General features: G+C 41.6%; 1 protein-coding gene across 1 annotated transcript in view; it reads left to right on the top strand.

The window, feature by feature from the left end:
* Positions 1-24,459, top strand: part of doc2b (double C2-like domains, beta) — a gene marked incomplete at both ends in the record, with an annotated part of 138,468 nt that overhangs the window by 66,889 nt on the left and 47,120 nt on the right. Inside the window, one exon of the mRNA XM_079235996.1 lies at positions 12,353-12,376. Coding sequence (XP_079092122.1) covers positions 12,353-12,376 — 24 coding nt within the window. The remainder of the gene's footprint in view (positions 1-12,352; positions 12,377-24,459) is intronic.

Here is a 24,459-nt window from a genome sequence, read left to right as displayed (position 1 = left end):
TCTCTCTCGCTCTCTCTTTCATGTTACGCACACAATCTTTGAGTTATTCCTTAAAGCATTTTGCTACTTTTATAAAAGATTTTAGTTTAAAACTATAATTTCAGCCTCAACCAAAGACTTTCGCTGGTTGCGGAGGCATAAAATGATTTTAGAAATAGATTTATGATGCAGAAACAACTTTCACTGATGCACTATAGTCCAACACTGCTTGGAACTATACAGTTGATAAGCCAACATCACGGCTTATAATAACAGTAATTAGAAAAGAAAAAAGTACTTATTTTTAAAGCACTTTTCGTCCTCATGCAGAACACCGGTCACCATCACGTCCTCAGAGCGGCGCCCCGCTCGACAATGCTGTCCGCTCTGGATGATGACGGAAAATTGATGGAACATTTCAGGGTCAGAAATTAACTTTTGTCTTCGCTCCCAGTTTCCACCTTGCCAGTATGACTCCATCTCTAACTTCACCCTCCTCTTCCTCGCCACAGTAAGTGAATCAGACCACATCCGTCCTGATGGCTCACATGATGGGAATAAGTCAATTTAACCCCTCGAAATAGGCTCAAATTGATTTTTAAAAAAAAGGGAGCACATGCGTGTAGACGGACATGGCTCGGAGCTAGCAGCACTTCCTTGTCAGGGCGAGTAGTCCGGATGTGTGGGATCGAACACAGATAAAAGAAGTTTGCTCTAAATCTCAGCCTTTGGGGTGTTTCACTGCCACAGAGTAGTTTCTCCTGCTGAGACTTTATTGAATTGTGCAGAATGACTCAGAGGGTTTCCTGATGCTACAGCGGGCTGGTACTCAATAATGTCACTCGTTTAAAAGAAAAACAACTAAATGCCACTTTCTTCTTTTGGGTCTCATTTGACTCACTAAATCTCCAGTTGGAGCAGGGTGTCGGGGTCGAGCCAAACCGAGGACTCACATTGTGGTTTCTCAGCCGTGCCTGCATGTAAAATTCAAGCCTCTGAATCTCCCTCTTCACAGCGCGATCATCCTACTAAGGAAGCAGAGAACGAACGGGCAGAGCTTAAAATTCTGCATCACCAAGCCCCCAGCGCCTCATTTTTTTAACGGCACCTTAATTATCTCCGCAACCACATGGTTGTTTAACTTCATTTAAATTGCCACAATACCATTGTGAGAAGAGACCTATGGTTTAAACAAAATCAAAGTAACCGTTAAGTTTAAGTATTTACGTAAACTTGCCGCGGTACCCCTTATTCGATTATTTCAATCAAAGACACATCCCCGTAAAGTAGGTTAATTAAACCCCTATTAGTACCTGTAAAGTCGCAAAACCTTTTTTTTTCGGCAGACTCTTCTGAGTCCTAAAGCCTTCCTGGTCCGCCTTTTCCATTTTTCAACCTAACGACACATTTTTTTGACTGAAACTCCTTCCTAACATGCCAATGCTTTGTTGGATTGTGATTTATGTTGCAGATTCCAATTATTTAGGTCCTAGCTCAAAAAAGGTGCCTTATCAGTATGTGAGTTGTTGTTAAGGCCCTGAACCATACAGTTTGAAAAACTCTGGGACCACTCGAGGTTGTTTGTTTTTTAAATAAACCTTTTTTTTGCAAAATAATTCTGGAAAAAATCATATAAAAAAACACAAGTATTAGAACTCATTTGGGGTTCATACGACTACTTGAACACGGGGAACAAGGGGTACAGACGGCTTTTAGCCCCCATTTTTGGGGGCTCTGGGGCTCAGAACAACAAAGTCAATAATTAATTGAGTGAAAAAGACAGATCTCCAAATTCTGTAATTAATCCGGTGCCTCATTATCGTAAATGTGCTGATGAAGATCATGGCGCAGATGCTCCGCGGGCTCTGTTTGCTGCTCGGTGTCACTCGGCCACAGGAGAGTCGCTGTTATTGTTCCCAGTATTCATAAACGAGTTAAAAAAGCCACGATCACAACATTTCAAAACAATCTGGGCCCTGTTTCTCGTACCTGGCTAAACAAAGTCAAGCAAATGTCCTAATCTCCATCTTAAATTAGGGAAGTGATTAACATCAGGCTATCTGGGTTTCTTCACGGCTGATCCACGCTGAAACGGCCTCGTTAATTCTAGCCAGACGTCCAATAATCGAGCACTGACACCAAGATGTTCTAATAGTACAATGGCAAATAAACTCAGAGGAACCTTCTTTTTTATTTCTCTGCTGAGAAGCAGGAGATGAACATGAATGCATATGAGGAAGTCAATAGTAGTCATTCACAGCAAACGCATTGCAAATATTCCAACGTTTTTGCAACGTTGTTGCCGTGAACGCAACTTTAACATCGCCCCCGCTGCGAGACATAAGCGTCGCAAATATATCAGACAAGTTAAATGCGTCAGTTTTGGGAAAATGTATTGGCAAATTTGAAGTGCTTCATCACCCAAATCAATCAGATTATATTTACGAATAAATATATACTTATGAGGATATAAGTACTGTATGCACGTATAAATCATGTACTATATGTATATACATGTATGTGTAGATTACCATATAACTAGGAGTTTAAATGTGTATGGGCGGATCAGTATTATTCATAATCAGAAATTCAATCAATTGAAGCAGTGAAAATACATTGTGTGTGATTCTCTGTATTCTTATCACGATCACCTTAATCATGTTCTACAATAATGATATGTATGGTGTACTAATAACACTGTCATATAATTATGAGTGCTTTCAACACATCCATAAGTTTCTGAAGCGCTAAATAAACTTAAGAACAGTACGGCATGCAGCGGCTGATAGTCTATGTCTGTGAGACGGGCGATCAGCTGCACCTATGGTGATCAATGTCCGCGGCTCGAGAAGCTCTCGTAAATAAATGATTCCTTGCCGGCAAAATCTATATCGCCGCGTACAGGAAGTCATGATAATGTAAAGGACGGATCCTGGCGATCTGAAAGAACTCTCTCCCTATAAAACTAATATCACTAATATCGCTCCTTCATCAATGAGGAAGGGAGCTGCCTTTTTTGTCCGGTGGGAGTGGCCAGCTTATCCAGTGAATTTCAGTAAGCCTGCCCGGGAGCAGGTTTACATTTTTGGCTGTGTTGCTATGGTGATTTATCGAAGCTTGCTTCGAGAAACCGAAAAGCCTGACCTACGTCATCTTATCCTGACAGTTAGCCCGCTAACTCAGTAAGCCAGGTACGAGAAACAGGGCCCTGCATGACTAAAGAGTGCTGAACAAGGTTGACTACTCAATTAGTGAGCAGATTGTTTCAGTCCCCAGTGAGACAATGGGTACATCCCAAGTCTCTAAATTGCATCCCCGTTTCCCTCACTTGCGTCCTTTCCTTGCGTCTTAGTCCCTCCCACCAGGGATGCATGGTGAGACGCAAGGAAACCATGCGCGGAGAGAAGACACAGGGAAATATGTTTTAAGGGACATGAGACATCCTTTCCTCTGAAGCGCCACGTGAAGCAACGTCGGTTTCTGATGACTGCGGCCGACTGACAGCTGATCACATCTGATCAGCAATGCTGCTGTAATCCTGTAATTTCCCCACTGAGGGACTAATAAAGGATTATTTTATCTTAATTTGAGTTTAATCTGTGATCGTCTCTGGTATGAAACTCCAGCGATCAGTCCGCTCAGCTGCAGCGTACAATCACATAACAGATGAACAGTGAGGGGGCGTGTCCAGCATTAAAACACTTCCTGGAAGCTCGCTCTCGTGGCTCCTCGATCATGGCTCCTCCGATTTCCCTCCCCGTTCCTCAGAGCAGAATAAGAGCTTTGGGACGGCCATCAAGATGGCGGCGCAGAACCACTTCCGGGTCAATCGAGGAAACAACAATTTAGAGACTTGAGCTGCACCTAATGACTTGACATCCTGGAAGTCCAGTTTGAGCAACTGGTTTTAAGTGTACCTTTTTACATCCACCTGCGAAAATTGCGAAGGTTTTCATACCCATACTAAAACTGGGCTATCTCCTCAACCACAAGTGCTATTTGAATAATTTAAAGTGATATAATACAGAAACCCTTGTTTATAACATTGTATATAGCAATATATGTGTTACTGGTTAAAGTTTATTGAAGACTGAACACAGAAAAAATGAAGAAAGCTAAGCTTTAACCTTTAAAGCTTCACTTTATCAAAGTCAATCTTTGCAGAGAAAATGTTCACATATTGTGCTCTGATTTGGGTTAGAGTTCAAAGAAATAATCATCCTGAAAGGGCTTTTTTTCTGGGCGGACCTGAAATCTTTAAATCTTTTCTGTGTGTCATCTTCATTTACTCTTAACCAGTAACATTACGAGAAAAATACGTAGTTACGTCACAGCATTAGCGATGATCAGGTCAACGGCATCTGAACCACCACAGATTTAAATCTCTACAATGTTCTTGCTATTAAATTATATGAGATTAGACTGCAGTAAATAAACAACAACAGGGATTCATTGTGAAGCATAAAACAACGTCATCTCCTGGAAAGTCGAGTTTCCTTTTTTACATATTCATAAATTATAGCTTGAAAACTAAAAACAGAAATTATTTAATTAAGTTAATTTATTTAACCGGGCACTATTGTTTCAGGTTAAGTCTTTTCTCAAAGGATATCAATTTTATTTGCTTTCAGTTCATGATAATACATTTTCTCTGCTTATTTTAGTGTCAGTTTTTGTGTAGGACAATAACCTGCTCTGAAGGAGGTGCATGACATATTGGGTTGGTCGTGTTTACTGAGTGAACGGGATGGAAAGATGCGGTTAGAATCTGATTTAACCACCGTGGCGGCATGAATGGATGCAAAGACGTGTCCATGCAAGTTGAAAATGCTTCAACTTGAGGGTAAAAATATTTGCGTGTTCTGAATTCGCTTCATGAATGTACATAGACGATGAAGGGATAGAAGATCTGCAGGAGCCTGAAGGATGCGAGTCTCCTATGGGAGAACGAACGGCTATGTCCCTTCCTGAAGAGGGCTTCAGTGTCGCCCTTTACTTCCTACTTCCCCTTCCTTCCATAACAACCAGGACAGCCAGCCAGTTCCTCTGGTCGTGCACCACAAGCTCATCAGCTTTGCTGATATGGAGCTTCGGGTGATTGTCGCTCCATCACTCCTCCAAGTGGAAAAAACAGCTTGTTTTCTAACTGGAAACTATTCGCTGGAATCATACACGGCAATATAGATTCAAGATTCAAGATATTTGTATTGGCATATGCACAGATAACAGAATTACTCCGTACAAAGAAAAGCTTGTACAGAGTAACAGCTAACACACATCATTACTATGAACTTAAGGTAAACAAAATAAGGCACAAAATATAGTAAGAGTATTGCACATATTATTGCATATAGATCTTTTCATTGCCATCCTGTTGCTAGGTCAATAGTGTAGGGCCACATGTCAGCGACCGCATTAACAAACATCGGACAACAGGAATTACAAAAGGGGCCCATGTAGAATGTTTATTTTGTCAAGTTTGAAAAACATCTTTTGGGAACTTCCATTTTGTCTTAAAAACACTTCATATTTTTTTACTAATATATATATATATATATATATATATATATATATATATATATTTATAATATGTGAATCTGGGCAAACGCTGGGCGGGAAACTGCAACTTCCAGAGGCATTTAGCTGCCAGGCAGTCGTTCTAATATTCATATGACATCCATGTGTTATGCATTTACGTTGCCTGACAAAACAATCAAGCTGGTTCCACTCTCACGATGTGAGAGAACGAGGAGTTTGTTCACTCTTTATTCTCTTTCGTCATGTTTGTAGTTATGATTCTGCAAAGCAAGACACGATTCATTGCTTGTTCTTGTCACATTATTGTCAGTGCATTGACTGCATGTAACTCAATGTTCAAATTACCAAGACGAGTGAAAGCATTTCACACAGCTAGACACCACTGTATAGTATGCGTTGTGTCTGAAAATAGATATACAATGAGATATATATTCATTGGACAAAAAGCAAATAAGGTATCATCCCTGCCCATGGAGGATGTACTAAACGGGCCTACAGATCCACCAGAATGGGGTGCCTGTAATGCTCCCATTTGTCTCGATCCAATAAACTATAAATAAATAAGATAAATATATTATAAGCCGCTACAAGTACAACACACAAGCACTCTTACAATAAAAGCGTGAATGATGTGAAGCTACGAATCCTACAAACATCAGCTATCCACCTTCTCACTGTAGCTCGCCTCATGCAACATAATAAATAAATAAAAAACCTGAATTTCACAAATTAACACAATGAGCTTTTGCTCGTGTAACAGCATCACAGCCCCGAGACGTCTCCTGTCATTGCGCTTTGGTTCTGCTGCAGCTTTTTTTTATGCCTCATAGCCATGAAATTATCAAAAGAAGTCCTCGCTGCAGGAGGCCCGTCTACATGGAAAGACACGGCCCTCGCTCCTCTGCCATTGTTCCAGTTGCTCGACTACCTGAGTGCAGAACAATTACGGGCCAATTTACAATCCTGCACCTCTCTCTAAAAGAAGAAAAATGTTGTAGCTCAATCACTCAGAATTTCAGCAGTCCCCCTCCAATGTGTGTGTGTGTGTGTGTGTGTGTGTGTGTGTGTGTGTGTGTGTGTGTGTGTGTGTGTGTGTGTGTGAGCCTTCAGTCTCCTGCAGCAGCCTGGAAGCCTCACAACTCTGTCAGCTTCCACAACAATGCTCCTAAATGGCTTCTGACTTTGCTAATTTGTTTTTCTCAGCTTCTGTCAGGCCACGGTTAATCTGAGGTCTGTTCTACATCTCCCTGTGTTGAGAAGAAGGGTTTTTTTCTAACTGTTTTCTAACTCCACTCTTGTTCAGGCCAATCAAAAATAAGTAGCGCATTGATATCAGGAAGCAGCTTTTTTAAGTGAGGAGCGAGTGCTCGTGTCATGGCTTCTGTCTAATTATTTTAGTTCAGGATTTTCGAGCGATCATGTCTAATTCGGTTGACACTGAAAGTTCCCACTCCCAGCCTGGTCCCTGAACGGTGTTCGCTTCACTCTGGCCATGTGCAGCAGGCTGAGAGGAATCTAGGATCCAAAAAAGGCCTGATAAATCTTATTTCAGCCATAAGTAAGTACTTTTTCATTTATTTTGCAGGACATAAATGGCAATGTTGTGCGTATCTTGGCGAAGGTTGGTTTCTCAGCAGATTTGGAGTTATTGGTGGATTCAGTAGGCTCTAAGGATTATATCAATATGAAATAGCATATTTCCAAAACTCAGGGTGCTCTTCCAAGTAACTCTCAGAATCAGAACCATTTATTGCAAAGTAAGTTTACACATACTAGGAATTTATCCTGGCGGGAGGTGCAAAACATTTAACAAAGAACATTTAACGACAAACATGAAATAGAGTTCATTAAAAAGGGAGCATGGATATTTACAAATGGGTGTATTGAATATTTACAGTTGGGTCTACAGAGAATACAAATTAAAGTTAAAATTAAAAATTCAAATAAGTAAAGTGCACGGAATGAAGTGATTGATTGTGTGAAGTGGCAAGTGTATGTAAATATAAGGTGTGGAGGGATGTGTAGGGGAGTGAACGGTAGGGAATATTCCTGGGGGTGACAGAGTCAGTGGGGGACCCGGGCTCTATTGATGAGACTGACTGCCGACAGGAAAAAACTGTTTGTGTGGCGTGAGGTCTTGGTCCTGATGGACCTCAGCCTCCTGCCAGAGGGAAGGGACTCGAACAGTGTATGACCAGGGTGAGAGGGGTCAGCTACAATCTTCCTAGCTCGCTTCAGAGTCCTGGGCCCTATTTTTCGTACCTGGTTTACTGAGTTAGCTGGATAATTTTCAGGATAAGATGACGTAGGTCAGGGTTTTTGGTTCTTCGAAGCAAGTTTAGATAAATCACCATAGCAACACATCGAAATCCCTTAACCTGCTCCACAGCAGGTTAAGTGAAATTCACTGGATAAGCTAGCCACTCCCACCGGACAAAAAAGGCAGCTCCCTTCCTCATTGATGAAGGAGTAATATTAGTTATATAGGGCGAGAGTTCTTTGAGATCACCAAGATCCGTTCTCACATCAGGATGACTTCCCGTACGTGGCGTAATCGATTAATTTATTTACGAGAGCTTCTCATTGCCCGTATCATAGACATAGACTATCAGCCGCTGCATGCCGCGCTGTTCTTACGTTTATTTAGCGCTAAAGAAACTTATGGATGTGTTAAAGCACTCATACTTATATGACAGTGTTATTAGTACACCATACATATCATTATTGTAGAACATGATTAAGGTGATCGTGATAAAAATACAGAGAATCACACACAATTTATTTTCACTGCTTCAATTGATTGGATTTCTGATTATGAATAATACATACTGATCCGCCCATACACATATTCAAACTCCTAGTTATATGGTAATCTACACCGATACACTTTCCAAACACTTATGCATTTAACTTGATATTTTTGCAATGCTTATGTGACTCTAGCCTGACCAGCAGAGGCACAGTCATGCTGCATTCACAAACAGGAAGTGTTGCGAATATTCGTTACGCTTTGGATGAACGAACCATTAGACTTTGCCATGATTATGGACTTAAATTCATCATATGTAGTCGTGATCAGCTCCTGCTCCTCCACGCAGATGACTGACGTCTGGTTCGAATGAACGAGACTGTTTGAGGCGGGTCAACCTTTGAAGAACCGGGAAAGCCTGATGTCGACGGGGGAGTCACACAGGATGAGAGGGGCGTGTGGGGCTGCATTCCTTCTGAAGTCCACAACCATCTCCACTGTCTTCAGAGCGTTGAGGTCCAGGTTGTTTTGGCTGCACCAGGTGGTCAGTCTCCCACTTGTAGGCGGACTCGTCCCCACCAGAGATGAGTCCAATGAGGGTGGTGTCATCCGCGAACTTCAGGAGCTTGACGGACTGGTGACTGGAGGTGCAGCTGTTAGTGTACAGGGAGAAGAGCAGAGGGGAACGCAGTCTTGGGGGGAACCGGTGCTGATGGTCCGAGAGCCTGAGACGTGTTTCCCCAGCTTCACGTGCTGCTTCCTGTCAGACAGGAAGTCTGTGATCCACCTGCAGGTCGAGTCAGGCACGTGCAGCTGGCAGAGCCTGTCCTGCAGCAGGGACAGGATGATGGTATTAAAGGCAAAGCTGAAGTCCACAAACAGGATCCTGGCATAGGTTCTTGGGGAGTCCAGATGTAGTGGAGGGCCATGTTGACATCGTCTAAAGACCTATTGGCCCTGTAGGTGAACTGCAGAGGGTCCAGTGGTGGGTCAGTCAGGGTTTTGAGGTGGGACAGGACCTGCTTTGCGGTGATTCTGTTAAACAGTCTGTTGACGTCCGTCTCCAGAATAGTGAGGGTCATGAACTTATATTAACCAGGATGTCCCTTTTTTTTTTGCTGTATGACAATATAGGCCCTATTTGGACTGGTTGGGCTTGGGAGATCGACTAAGAGGTTCGACGAAGGGCTGAGCCCCCATTTTGGGGGGCTCTGGAGTTTGCTTTCAAAGTGCAACAAGAGAAACAGAAACCAGTCTTTTACCCAGGAGGCTGGTGTTTCTGCCACGTGCGAAACAAGAAGTCAGCGTCCATTTATTTGGCACACTAAGTAAGGCCACTTCCGTCGTTATTTTAACCCAAACCGTAATCTTTTCCTAACCAAGTATTTTTGTTGCCTAAACCTAACTGAGTTGTTTCTTGTGAAGTTTATTTTGAAAACACTCTACTATGCATGTAACGAGCGGATATTGACATGTGTTGTTAAACTTTCCTTAAAAAACACATAAAAAATGGGAAGATATCATACGAACCGTTGACCTTAGTCTCACAGAACCAAGTGGGAAGCTGTATTACTTAATCCAAAGCAGATGCACTTACCGTTCACAATAAAAGCCAGAGAAACACGCACTGAGCAACTGTTTTGCATTTTCATGTTGTTTCATGAACTCCCTTAGAATTCATCCTCAGGGCACCAAGAATACTTGAACAAATGTTACTGCCAATCCATCTCCTAGTTGTTGAGATATTTCAGTCAAACAGGGTTGTCTGTGGCGTATACTGGATATCTTGGGAGGCTTTTTTAACAAATACATTTGTTTATACTTGACAGAGATGATTATATATATATATATATATATATATATATATATATATATATATATATATATATATATATATATTCTCAGTTCTGTCCAAATTGCTAGTATACTGCTTTCACATATAGGTAGGGCTTTGCAAGGGTTACCGTTGACCTCATGCCTTGAGATATATACATATATATATATATACATATAGCTATATATATATATATATATATATATATATATAGCTATATGTATATATAGATATATGTATATATCTATATATATATATATAGATATATATATATATATATATATATATATCTATATATATATATATAGATATATACATATACATATATATTGCTTCCTCTCTATTGATTGTCTGCCTTGTTGTATGCCTGCCCGTCATCCCTCAAATATTAAAGAAAACAGCTGCGTGATGAGTCTTTCTAAGTGCAGCACCTCCCTTCGTAGAAGACAGACGTGTTTCCTGCCCTCATCATTGAATCAGACGGCGTCTCACTATTCAATTGCAGATCCAAGACCTGTTTATTCGGCACCGCCTACATGACAACGCACCTTAGCACCCGCTGCAATCTTTCATTCCCTACCTTCTGCAGCAGACGGCCCTTTTATTGCCCGGTGCACCCACACATGAGTATGTGGGAGCGCACACACACACACACACTGGCTCTGATTCTTAAAGATGTTTTTGCTCTTTTGTGTTATAATCCGTGTTCGTATCTGTTTTCATGTCACTGGTTTTACATTTAAAAAAAGCTTTTCATGAACCACTTGTCTTCATTTTGAATCCCATTAAAATAAGTCAAATCTTTAAAAAACAACAACTGAGAAATTCTTGTCACTAAATATTGATGAAATGTCCGACAGATTCCCCATGAAGCTATTCAGAAAGGATGAAGGGAGAAGCTGATGTGTCATGGCAACTGCAAAAAATCAATTGTGATTCATATCTTATCTAACAGTTAATACTGCTGCTGTCAAGTCCGGGTCTAGACATTAATTTGTCTGCCTTTTGTCTAAATAGTGGATTGTTACGTTTGTGTGTAATCGGCTCAACCTCTTCCACTCCATCCCTCTTTCCCAAAGAGACATTTCTGTCTTTTTAAAGGGGGGAACCGGAGATCTTCAGGTAGGCCACGTAGAAGAGGTGTATATTATTATCTCAAAGCTGAAGGTTAATTTGAGATGCAGCAGTGTGTTTAGTGAAGGGGCATCGGACATTATGATGGAAGTCATTTCCATTTCCATGCTTTATTATGTTTCATAATTTGCTGCAGCAATTTTGGGGTTGATACAATTTGTCAAATATATTTAGTGAATTTAAAAAAAACTGAAGAATTTACAAAAATTTATAAAAAATCCATCCAAAGACTCCAAGACATTGCGGAAAAGTCATGCTTTTTAAATTCCTCCAGAAGCATATAAAGAAAATATCATGTTTTGTCATGTTTTTCTCGTGTCGCACAAGAACATTATATTGTGCAAAGTTTGCCGAATGACAATTATCCTTGAAAAACTTTTGACACTTAGAGATTCATGCATACATTTCGACGATTGGAAAGCGAGCACTTCTTATTGTCCATTATTGTGAAAACATCCTCTGAATGTCCTCAGTCTCTGGTTTGTAGTTTCACAAAGCTTTGATTATCGTAGAGGTCATAACAGGTCATTTTATACAGGGACGTCAGAGTTTCTAGAAAAAGGTTCATATAAAATGGCCACTTTGGGAACTAACATCATTAAACGTGAACACAGATGAGCTCAGTGGATCCACAATAGTTTAGAGGACTCGGGATGAAGAAAATTGTTTTAGAATTGATAAAATAACACATGTTTTTTGCCGAAGCTGTTGTAAGTAAGTGGGTAGCTGGTTAGTATGATACTTTCAGCAGACAACTCTGCAACACAAAACATAGATGTCTACACTGTCATCTCTCCACATTCTGGGGATAATGTTTTAAACTGAAATTCTTACACTTTGCACATTTAAAAAGGATGCCATTCTTTTTTTTTCATAATTTCCTCATCTCGACCTGTGGAGGTGTTAACATGTTGTTTGTGTTGAAAACAGACCGCATCCACTTGTCTTTATTACTTGTCTTCTTGTCTTTTGCATGTTGCTTTAATTGCTTCAACTTTAATGTCACATGATCAACATTGTCTTTCTTTTTTTCTCCTCCACCTTTACTCTTTTTGCATGCTCTGATCGTCTCTGTGCGTTGCTGCTTTGTGTGTGCTGTGGGAAAAAACAAAACACAGCTTCCAGTCCCCAGATACAAGAAGGTGAGTCGCTGATATAAGATCAAATCCCAACTGGTCCCTACTAACCAATACTTAGTGTTATCCAACCAGCATCCAGACCCAGTGAACCCTGTAGAACCCATCGCCAACCCGTCGCTATTCTCCTCTGAGCGATTCCAACAATAAAAAAAGTGTTTCTTGTGATGTTTTCCACTGTTATTCTGTTGGTTCTCTTCTGTTTGTAAGCGACTGTCTGCTGTAAATAATTACTCACCGAGATGAGTCGACTCATTAGAAGCAAATACTTTAATAACAAATAGTGACAAGCAATGCAGAGATTGATTACGCTGGATCGAAAGGTCAACCAATTTTCTAATTAATTAAAGGTAAACTCCTTCCTCATACAAGACGCTGTAACTCATCGTAAATCAGTGTTGTTCACGTAGTTATTTGTAATTAGTTGTGGTGATTTATATTTTTGGTTTCACGAAACAAAAATCCATTTATTTTGCTTAGAGAAGCCGTTCGTCCCACCTCACCCAGAAAGCCCTTAACAAATATGTTACCAAATTAATCTTTCACGGTCACATTTAATATCCTATTTTGATTAACATAATAATTTTGATTAGAAAATGTATAGAAAACAGAGATATTTACTAGAATGTAGATTTTGAAGATCTCCTGCTTTTAACAAAACAAAACTTAAAAAGAAATAGCCCGTCTTTCTTAAACTCTTCCACATTTATAGTAAATTGTCATTCGTTCTTTTACTTTTTAATTTAAATGTTCTTTTATAAGTATTTGTGGCAATCAGCCCGACGTGCCCAACAACTTGTGGAGCCTTCAAACTATGTGATGATGTCATTTTTGGCTCACGTACCCCCTTGCCAGAGACACAGTGATCATAAACCTGTCTCTGGATTAACACAGGTTTAGATGAGACAAGACGGAGCTTTTACTAATCTCGAGGGGACTTGTTGTCGGAAAGAGTGCAAATAGTATATTCAACAATAAAGGCGCTTGTCCTCCCACGTTAGCTCAAACACCTAAAAAAATTGACTGGTGCCCGAGGAAAACTGCATTTAAAAGCGACTATGTTTAGCCACTTCACCGTGAGCTACAAAAAAAAAATGCAGCACACACACACACACACACTGGCTGTTTGAAAGCTAGTTTAGTTTAGAAATCAGCCTGTCTGCTGTGTTTTTGCACAAAATCAATGATACGTTATCAATAACATGACTGACATGGAAACTAACGTTTCCCAGCGTGACTCCCCTACCCCCCTCCTCCATAAGCCTCTCGATCATCAATGTTGACATTCAGTGGGCATGAACGGGACCCATCTGCCGGCCCTCCGTGTCGCCTCCTTCCATCACTCCGCGGTCGCCTCGAGCCGCCTTGACCCGAGCACCTCCACTGATCCCAGGTGGCCCGCGAGGCATTAACCCCTTCCTTATCACGACTGTGTGTCAGCTCTCTCTGGATGAGATCAATGCCCTGTCTTATCCATTCTGTTATCTGCTGCCCCTGGTGATTGATACCACCCACCCACCTGCCTGCCTGTGACCAGGCCAGTCAGATATTGTAATGAAGACATATGGCCCCGGCTGACGAAATGGCTGATGGCCCCGTGGAACATGTGGGACATGCAGCTTAGAAAATAAACCATGGGTAGTATTAACTCAAAGTAAACACATGGTTTTAAAAGCTTCATACATAAAATACACTTTATAGATTCATGCACATGTATTTTACAAATAGGGAGTACCATAAACTTAAAATATGGACCGCTAAATTTGAAATGTATGTTGTTCATGTACGAAAAGTGTGCAGTGCAAACATAAAACTACTGTAGCACTGTCGTCATTATTATTAATGATAGAATCAGTGGCTTCTTGCATTGGTGCTTCTGTCACTGGGAATCAATGTTGGTATGAGACATTTCTGCAAACCACGGACACGTTGAATTTCACCATTTCCACCACAACGTAACATAACAACAAAATATGAAGTAACAACGGCAAATAACGTATTTGTGGTTTGAGGAAACGTACAGTGTCGACACATGTTCCTGGCCACTGGGCTGTAATATCCTGATGCAATAACTATGTTGCAAAAAAAGGATAATTCTCATAAGATTTGGCTCTAAATGTAAACGCTTTGGACACCATTTGCATCATAACACTGTCCTCACCAAAGGGACCCGTCACTACTACACATACCATGTTCGATGGGATGAGAAACAGGAGTCAGACAATGAGGCAGATGGGAACAAGCTAACTGAGTTCATCTAAATCATTTAGTTTGGAGGTAAAAAAAAAAAAAAAAAACGCTCCTTCTGAAACACTGTGTGCACACACTACTCACTAAAACTGTCCTTTTTTATGGTCTTATCTTTTTTTTTATTTAGTTGTGATCTTGTTCTATAAAAAGTGCTATACTCAATAAACTTTACTTACTTAAAACAGACAAGTCAAAGTTGATCCAGTAAGTATGGTGAAAAGTTTGCGTGACCATTTTATTGTTTATTTTAGTTTTATCTTGCAAATGAGTTTACAACTTAACCTGATCGAGCTTCTATGTTTTATAATTATGTTTTGTTCTCAGATCTCAGCACTTCATTATTTTGTTTTTAGGTACAACATAAAACAACATGTTTTACCAACTGGAATGATGGCCAAAAGTATGAAGATAAAACCAAAGTTGTGAGTTTGAAATAACAACAACCTTACTTTACTTGGAAGTCAAATCGTGAACAAAAGACCTTACGTTATAATTAGTGAGGCAATCACTTGTAATCAGAGACTTTGAGTCGTTGTGCTAAACTTAACACAAATCAAATCAGCCAAGTGTTTTTTAATTTCCACCTCTAGTAGTTCACCTAAACTACGAGGTTGAGCATAAAACTGTACATGCACTGTACAAAACTGTACATGCAAATAAAGCCAGTAAATACTTCTCATCATGCACTAAACACTCAGCGGTTCATATGATTTAGATCAGGGCCCTATTTCTCGTACGTGGTTCAACAAAGTCGATCAAATGTCCTATTATCCAGCTGAAATTAGCGAGTTGATTGACGTCAGGCTAACTCGGTTTCTCAATAGCAGAATCGTGCTGAAACGGTCTCGTTAATTCTAACCAGACGTCAGTCATCTGGATAAATGTGCATGCCCGTTCCTCTTCAGAAGGGATAATAATCGAGCACTGACACCACGATGTTCTAACAGTATAATGGCAAATAAACTCAGGAACCTTTTTTTTCTGCTGAGAAGCAGGAGATGATCATGAATGCCTATGAGGAAGTCAATACCTTAATCATGGCAAAATCTAATACTGCATAAACAGCAAACGATTTGCAACGTTTTTGCCACATTTTTGGTGTGAACGCAGCTTAATAACGCCCCCACTGTGAGACATAAGCGTCGCAAATATATCAGACAAGTTAAATGCGTCAGTGTTGGGAAAATTTATCGGCTAATTTTAAGTGCCTCATCACCCAAATCAATCAGAGTATATTTATGTAAATGTAACTGCTGGCAGTAGTATACGAATAAATATTTACTTGTGAGGATATACTGTATGTACCGTATGTCATCAATGAGGAAGGGAGCTGCCTTTTTTGTCCGTTGGGAGTGGCCAGCTAATCCAGTGAATTTCAGTTAGCCTGCGCTGGAGCAGGTTCAAATTTTTTCATGTGTTGCTATGGTGATTTTTCTAAACTTACTTTGAGAAACCGAAAAGCCTGACCTACGTCATCTTATCCTGAAAATTATCCGGCTAACTCAGTAAGCCAGGTGGTAAGAATAGGGCCCTGGAGATATAGTGTTTGACAAAAAGGATTTTCTTGCCTAAATCATCTCCTCATGATTCTGGCCACCTCTGGTAAAATCGCCTACATCCTCAGTTGAACAGATCATGTGATTCTAACTCTATAGTATGACGGCCTATGTCAAGAGTGTGACTTAGGCCTTTTTATTTTGCCTAAGTTAAAAGACAATGTCACTTAGGCAATTTTACAAGCTTTTCAAGATGGCATTTTGGAGCTAGCATTTAAGCTAACAATTTAGTTAGCATTTTTGCGAGCATTTTTGTCAAAGAAAATCTCACTCGAACATAATGTTAGTAATCATAACATAATTTGTCCGGTATTACAGTATGCCTGTTGTGCAGTTTCTAGAGGCAGCTTGTGCATCCCTAATACATTTGGTCAAGTTTTTTGTGTTTTCTGAAATACCTGAAAAAATTACTTGAGCCATTATTTTAGGAAGGTGACGATATTCAAAATGAATAAAGCTGCATGCACACTTCCTGCAGTATTAAAGTGGCTTTGGCGAGCAGACTCTGTGAAGCTCACAAGGAAGCTCATCCTTTCTTAAACAAAAGGGAGCTCAACTTCATTTCTCAGCATTTAAAAGGAGTCATTATGAGTGAGTGTGTGTGAGATGCGAGGTGTGTGTAGACACACTGATGCATGTCACCCATCTGCCTTTCACAGTGGTCATTTATTTTCCCCTCCTCTCCAACCCTCGGTAATTATGATCAACGGAGTATTCACAGTGTGCACTCGCAATCAGCGGCACGACGCAGCTGCCTGTTCACTCCGGTCGAACCGCACAAAATGTGCCTCCACTTTAACCGACAGCTCAGGGCCCTATTCCTCGTACATGGTTCAACAAAGTCGATCAAATGTCCTATTATCCATCTTAAATTACCGAGATGATTGACGTCAGGCTAACTCGGTTCCTCAAAGGCTGATGCGCCCTCAAATGGTCTCCCTAATTCTAACCAGACGTCAGTCATCAGGATAAATCCACGTGCCTCTTAAAAAGGTGGAATAATCGAGCACAGCTTCCATGATCTTCAAATGCTACAATGGCAAATAGGATCAGAGAACGAGCCTCTTATTCGAATGAACAAGACTGTTTGAGGGGGTTCAGCCTTAGAGAAACCGACATAGCCTGACGTCAATCATCTCGGTAATTTAAGCTGGATAATAGGACATTTAATCAACAATGTCGTCCTATTATCCATCTTAAATTACCGCGATGATTGACCGGTCATCAGGCTAACTCAGTTTGATCCGTGGCTGATCCGTGCTCAAGCAGTCTCGTTAATTCAGTCATCTGGATAATTGCGCGTGCCTGTCTGCTTCAAAAGAGGGGAAAAAATCTAACACAGATTTCATGATCTTCTAACAGTACAATGGCAAATAAACTCAAAGGACAAACCACTTCTTTCTCCGCTGATAAGCAGGAGATGATCACGTCATGATCACGTCATGATCACGTCATGATCACGTCAAGTCATGATGATGTGAAAACGGATCTTGCCGATCTGGAAGAACTCTCTATTAAACGCTAATCTCACTAATATCGCTCCTTCATCAATGAGGAAGGGTGCTGACATTTTTGTCCGGGTGGAGTGGCCAGCTTATCCAGTGAATTTCAGTTAGCCTGCGCTGGAACAGGTTAAAATTTTTGGATGTGTTGCTATGGTGATTTTTCTAAACTTGCTAATTTTCTAAAGAACCGAAAAGCCTGACCTACGTCATCTTATCCTAAAAAATTATCCGGCACAACAAACAGAGGTAAACGAAGGCAGCACAACAACGCTCTCGAGGAGCCGCCTCAATGCCCGAAGTCGGGAGGAAAACACAGGGAGAAAAATATTAAAGAGGAGCATAGCGGGAACATGTTAAAGAGGAGCATAGCGGGCAAATATTAAAGAAGAGCATAGTGGGAAAATATTAAAGAGGAGCATAGCGAGAAAATGTTAAAGAGGAGCACAGTGGGAAAATGTTAAAGAAGAGCAAAGCGGGAAAATGTTAATTTGTAGGTGCTGGTTTATTTTTTTGCAAAGAGAAAAAACAAACAATGTTTGTACTTCAGATCAAGCGTGTTGTGTAAAGCTGCATATAGGATGTGTTTAGTTCACCCGGGCTGCTCCCCGGATAAGAGAGGAGAAAATAAGAAACAAGATTGGGGAGATAGGGTCACGGCTGGCGCCGAGATTGGAGTTGCAAAGTGAATGCTGACAGCATTCCATCGCCTCATTTCAGAGGGAAGATTCCCTCTGAAGCTTCCAGCTCTTTTTCTGTCTCAATACAGTTTTTCCCTTTTATGACAGAAACATTCAACAGGAAACATTCAAAGGAACATTGTGTTGGCATTTTGCATGACATATCTATATATATTCCCATATTCATTGTAAATATACATAAAATATACAAATGTATGCTGCAAGTTGTACATAAAAAAATGGTTTACACAGGAGACTCCAAGAAAAAGACATTTGTGTGCAATACATTACCATTTATTACAAATATAAATACATGTATATATATTATTTAACGTCCATTTAAACCCCAAAAGCTCCTAATGCGATGCATGCATCTTTGACTACAAGTACATTAGTTAACACTTTCTATGATGCCCATATTTATAATGCATTATATTATATAATTTCAATTATAAGCACTCTTAGCAGCTGCTGCAGCCCTGCACTGCTTGAGCTCAAGTAAACAAGACAAAAAATTCAGCACAAAAATAAAAAGTGTTGTCAGCTGCAGCAGCTAGCTCCATGACAACCACCACGGGCAGCAGCAACAGCGCCGTGGCTTGTTTATGAGCCACGGTAGAAATACAAACAGCAGTTTATTCACCTGGGCCCTATTTCTCGTACCTGGCTTACTGAGTTAGCGGGCTAATTTTCAGAATAATATGACGTAGGTCAGGCTTTTCGGTTTCTCGAAACAAGTTTAGATAAATCACCACAGCACCACAGACAAAAATGTAAACCTGCTCTCAGACAGGCTAACTGAAATTCACTGGATAAGCTGGCCACTCCCACCGGACAAAAAGGCAGTTCCCTTCCTCATTGATGAAGGAGCAATATTAGTTATATTAGTTTTATAGGGAGAGAGTTCTTCCAGATCGGCAAGATCCGTTCTCACATCAGGAGGACTTCCTGTACGCGGCGCTATAGATTCTGCCGACAAGAAATCATTTATTTACGAGAGCTTCTCGAGCTTCGGACATTGAACACCACAGGCGCAGCCGATTGCCCGTCTCACAGACTGTATAGACTATCAGCTGCTGCATGCCGCGCTGTTCTTAAGTTCATTTAGCGCTTCAGAAAGTTATGGATGTGTTGAAAGCACTCATAATTATATGACAGTGTTATTAGTACACCATGCATATCATTATTGTAGAACATGATTAAGGTGATCGTGATAAGAATACAGAGAATCATACACAATTTATTTTCAATGCTTCAATTGATTGAATTTCTGATTATGAATAATACATACATACTGACCCACTATACACATATTCAAACTCCTAGTTATATGGTAATCTACACATACATGTATATACACATATATAGTACATCAGGGATTCCCAAAGTGTGGTGAGCTGCCTCTAGGGGGTGCGCGAGAGGAAAAATGTAATGGTGGTCTATTGGTGTAATAATTAATATTAAACATAATTTAAAAAAAATTAAGTAGGATTTTTTAATTATAAAATTTCCCTTTGTAAGATTTAAATTTAAAATTAAAAACGTACAATTTAATAAATAGATGCACTTCCGGTCCGGCCGCCAGACTGTCTTTTACGTACACACTAGCTAGCCTAGCTTGTGCACCTAACGTCATTTCATTCATTCAGCAACATCCATGAAAATATGTTAAACTGGCTGAAATCGGGGAAGCTGTCAGTTGGACATCTGAAGCTATCAGTAATAAAAGAGGAGAAGGACAGAGAGAGAGTGAGGAACCGGAGGCAAGAGAAACGGAGAGGTGCGTTGGGGAGAGACCGGGAGAAGAAATCGACCGGGAGTCGGAGAAAGAGGAGACGAGAGTGAGCATCAGACTGGGAAAAAACAGAGGAAATATGATGACAATTATCTGGGTCTGGGCTTCACTTGGATTGGCAATGCAGATTGCCCGAAGCCACAGTGCGTGTTTTGCAGTGAGGTTCTGGCTAACAGCTGTCTGAAGCCTCTTATTTGCGCCGCCACCTGAACACCAAGCATGCCAGTGCAAGTCAGAAGCCCCTTACATCTTTTTAGATCAAAATTGGAAGAGTTACAAAACAGCCAAAAACAATTGCAGTCTCATTCACGTGAGTCTCTCAAAGTGAGTCTCTCACTTTCTCCCTCTCCCTATCTATCTCTCTTGCTGCAGGCTGAGCCACCTGCGCTGCATGTGAAAATCCTCATATGGACTCCTCCTTTTTTTATTTATATCTGTTTCTGAGCCTATGCATGTGCCACTCTTTGTTCTTTACGTGGCTTACTGTGTTTAAGTAAATATATGTGAAATGCAATCTGCCTCTGAGCCTGTGCGTGTGTCCTCGCCATCCTTATTGCTCTTTAAAAGTGACGCCTTGTGTAACTGAAATTTATACAGCGGACTAAATCTTGTAACAAACGCCACACGCGAGCAAACAGTTCTCGCATTGGTCCGATTTTATGCGGCTATAAATAGGCTCTGTTGCGTTTTTTTTTTTAAGGTGTGGGGGATTGGGGGTGCGTGAACCCGGTCGGGATGTAGAAGGGGGTGCGTGGCCTAAAAAGTTTGGGAACCGCTGTAGTACATGATACATACGCACATACAGTCCATATATCGTCATAAGTATATATTAATTTGTAAACTACTGCCAGCAGATACATTTCAATTCATATAATCTGATTGATTTGAGTGATGAAGCACTTAAAATCAGCCGATACATTTTCCCAACACTGACGCATTTAACTTGAAATTTGCGACGCTTATGTCTCGCGGGGGGGGGGGGGGATTATTATCCCTTCTGAAGAAGTTAAGTTTTGGCAAGAATTCAATATTCTTGTGAAACTGACACTTCTGATTAAAGGGAGGCCCTGCCATTGTCCTGAGGAAGAGTAGTTTTGATTGGTGGCCAATCCACTAACGACCTGAGGCGGAGTCTACACAGCTGTAGCGAATTCATCATCAGCTGGTATAAAACCAGGTGGGGGCGCGTAGCGTCAGTGAATACTCGTTGTATGAAGACTCGGAGGATGAAGACATAGGAGTCTTTTGTCGGAGTCTAAATACTGCCCTGTAAAAATGTGTTTTCCATCCATACCTGTGTACATATCCACTCGTAGATACTATAGGCCTCGGACTCGTTCACACCTGCATCAAAATCCCTCATCTGTTATGTATCCCACCCGCTCCACACAGACCCAACACCTCGTCACAGGGGGCCTCTGGAACTGCCAGTCAGCTAACCGCAAGGCTGACTTCATCTCTGGCTTTGCTATCAAGCAATCGCTGGACTTCCGGGCTCTCACAGAGACTTGGATAATACCAGCCAACACATCTACCCCTGCTGCTCTCTACTCTGCCTTCTCCTTCAGCCACACACCTCAGCCCACTGGTTGGGGTGGTGGCACAGGTCTACTCATCTCCCCCAAATAGAATTTCTCTCCCTACCCGCTTCCACTGTTTACCCCACTGTCTTTTGAGTTTCATGCTGTGACGGTTACCCATCCGGTCCAACTAAACATTGTTGTTTTCTACCGTCCACCTGGTTCTTTGGGAGATTTCTTGGAAGAACTAGATGCTCTCCTATCGAACATCCCAGAAAACGGCCCCCCGCTCATCCTTCTGGGTGACTTCAACATCCAGACGGAGAAGCCATGTGACCTGGTACTCTTACTGTCTTCCTTTGCTTTCTCACTCAGTCCTTCCCCTCCTACTCACAAAGCTGGCAACCACCTTGACTATATTTACCAGAAACTGCTCTACATCTGACCTCACTGTATCTCCACTTCACGTCTCGGACCACTTCTTCATCTCGTACTCTCTCCCACTCTTTGGAACTGACAACTATGATGGAAGATTTTCCTGTAGATCTGTTAAAAAGGAATGAGGTCTCAATCAAAGTTATCTTAAATCCGTTTATTCCTGCAGGAAGGAAAAGTCTGTCACTGCTACTGGCGCAGCCTGTAACACAGAATTCGAAGAAGCAACAGTCATCAACTCACTCATAACACATCAGGTCTCCGCCTCCAACAATCAAGATCAACAAGCTCTCTGATCCCACTACATCTGGGTCATTTAAGGTTCAATTTAAACTCTATTAAACCCACAACATTACAACACTATATTTTCCCATTACACAACCCTCCCACACCAACACACTCTGCACCTGTCCGTCGCAACATTCGCACCCTCTCTCCCTCCTCTCTGGCCTCTTCTGTTCTGTCAGCCCTTCCTTCAACTGACTCTTTCGCACTCATGCAGCCTAACTCTGCCACATACATTCTCCTCTCTACTCTGTCTTCCTTGCTTGATTCTCTCTGTCCTCTTACAACACGAAAGTTCCGCAAGTCCTTTCCGGCTCCGTGGCTGTCTGACTCGGTGCGTGCTCAGAGAGCCACGATGCGAGCATCGGAAAGGAAATGGCGAAAATCCAAACATGCCGATGACCTGCTCGCCTGTCACTCCCTTCTCTCCTCTTTCTCTGCCTCTATCTCTGCAGCAAAAGGCCTGTTCTACCAATCCAGAATTGAATCCTCTTTTTCTAACCCCAAAAAACTCTTCTCTATCTTCTCCAACCTCCTTGACCCCCCAGTCCTCCTCCTCCCTCCATCCTTCTACCAAGCCACTTTGCTGACTACTTTACAAAAAAGATAGATGACATACGCTTTTCATTTACGAAACCATCTTCTTCTATAACTACACCTCCATTCACTTCATCTTCTTCCCTTTTGCTTTCCTCTTTCACCCCCCCTGTCTCCCAATCAAGTTCTTACCTTGGTAACCTCGGCCCACCCAACCACCTGCCCCCTTGACCCCATCCCATCTACCAGTCTCCAGTCCATTGCTCCGGACCTTCTTCCCTTTCTCACCCATCTTATCAATACCTCTCTCTCTCTCTCAACTGGCTGTTTCCCTGACTCTCTGAAGGAGGCAAGAGTTAACCATCTCCTGAAGAAACCCACTCTCAACCCGTCTGAAGTCAACAACTACAGACCTGTCTTTCTCCTTCCCTTTCTTTCCAAAACTCTGGAGCTATCTTTAACCAAGTCTCCTCCTTTTTCCACCAGAACAACCTTCTGGACCCTCATCAGTCTGGATTCAAGGCAGGCCACTCAACAGAGACTGCCCTCCTTGCTGTCTCTGAGCAGCTTCACACTGCTAGAGCAGCCTCTCTCTCTCCTCTGTCCTTCTAGACCTTTTTTGCTGCCTTTGACACAGTGAACCACCAGATCCTTCTTTCCTCCCTCAAAGACCTTGGTATCACAGGCACTGCGCTCTCCCTCTTCTCATCCTACCTCAACGACCGCACTTACCGGGTAACTTGGAGAGTATATGTGTCTGAACCTTGTCCTCTCACTACTGGGGTCCTTCAAGGCTCCGTCCTGGGTCCTCTCCTCTTCTCTCTGTACACCAACTCTCTCGGCTCTGTCATCCGCTCGCATGGTTTCTCCTACCATAGCTATGCTGATGACACCCAACTGATCCTCTCGTTTCCCCAGTCAGAAACACAGGTAGCATGAATCTCTGCCTGTCTGACATCTCTCAGTGGATGTCCGAAAATTAACCCTGACAAAACTGAACTACTTTTCCTTCCAGGAAAAGGCTCTCCCACCCACGACCTTACTACCACCTTCAACAACTCACTGTTGACACCCATTGACATTAGGACAGCAGAAAGTCTCTACATTTTCCGTCGCAAACTAAAAACACATCTTTTTCGACTCCACCTTGAATAAAGAAGTTAGCGCCGTAGTAGCACTTTAGTAGCACTTAGACGGCACTTACTAATGGCACTTTGTAGTTTAACTTTATTGAAATTGTACTTTCTTGATTCTTGTTGTTCTGAGTTTGTACTCATGGTGGAATTGCACTTATTGTAAGTCGCCTTGGATAAAAGCGTCAGCTAAATGAAATGTAATGTAATGAAGAAGAGCAGGCACGCGTATTTATCCAGATGACTGACGCCTGGTTAGAATTAACGAGACACGGATCTTCCGTGGAGAAACCGAGTTAGCCTGACGTCAATCATCTCGCTAATTTAAGCTGGATAATGGGACATCTGCTCGACTTTGTTGAGCCATGTACGAGAGATAGGGCCAAGATGCTGTTC

The sequence above is a fragment of the Taurulus bubalis genome (genome assembly GCF_910589615.1).
Source record: "Taurulus bubalis genome assembly, chromosome: 2".
Lineage (NCBI taxonomy): Eukaryota > Metazoa > Chordata > Actinopteri > Perciformes > Cottidae > Taurulus > Taurulus bubalis.
The sequence above is the reverse complement of the archived record's forward strand: the minus strand, read 5'-3'. Positions and strand labels throughout refer to the sequence as shown.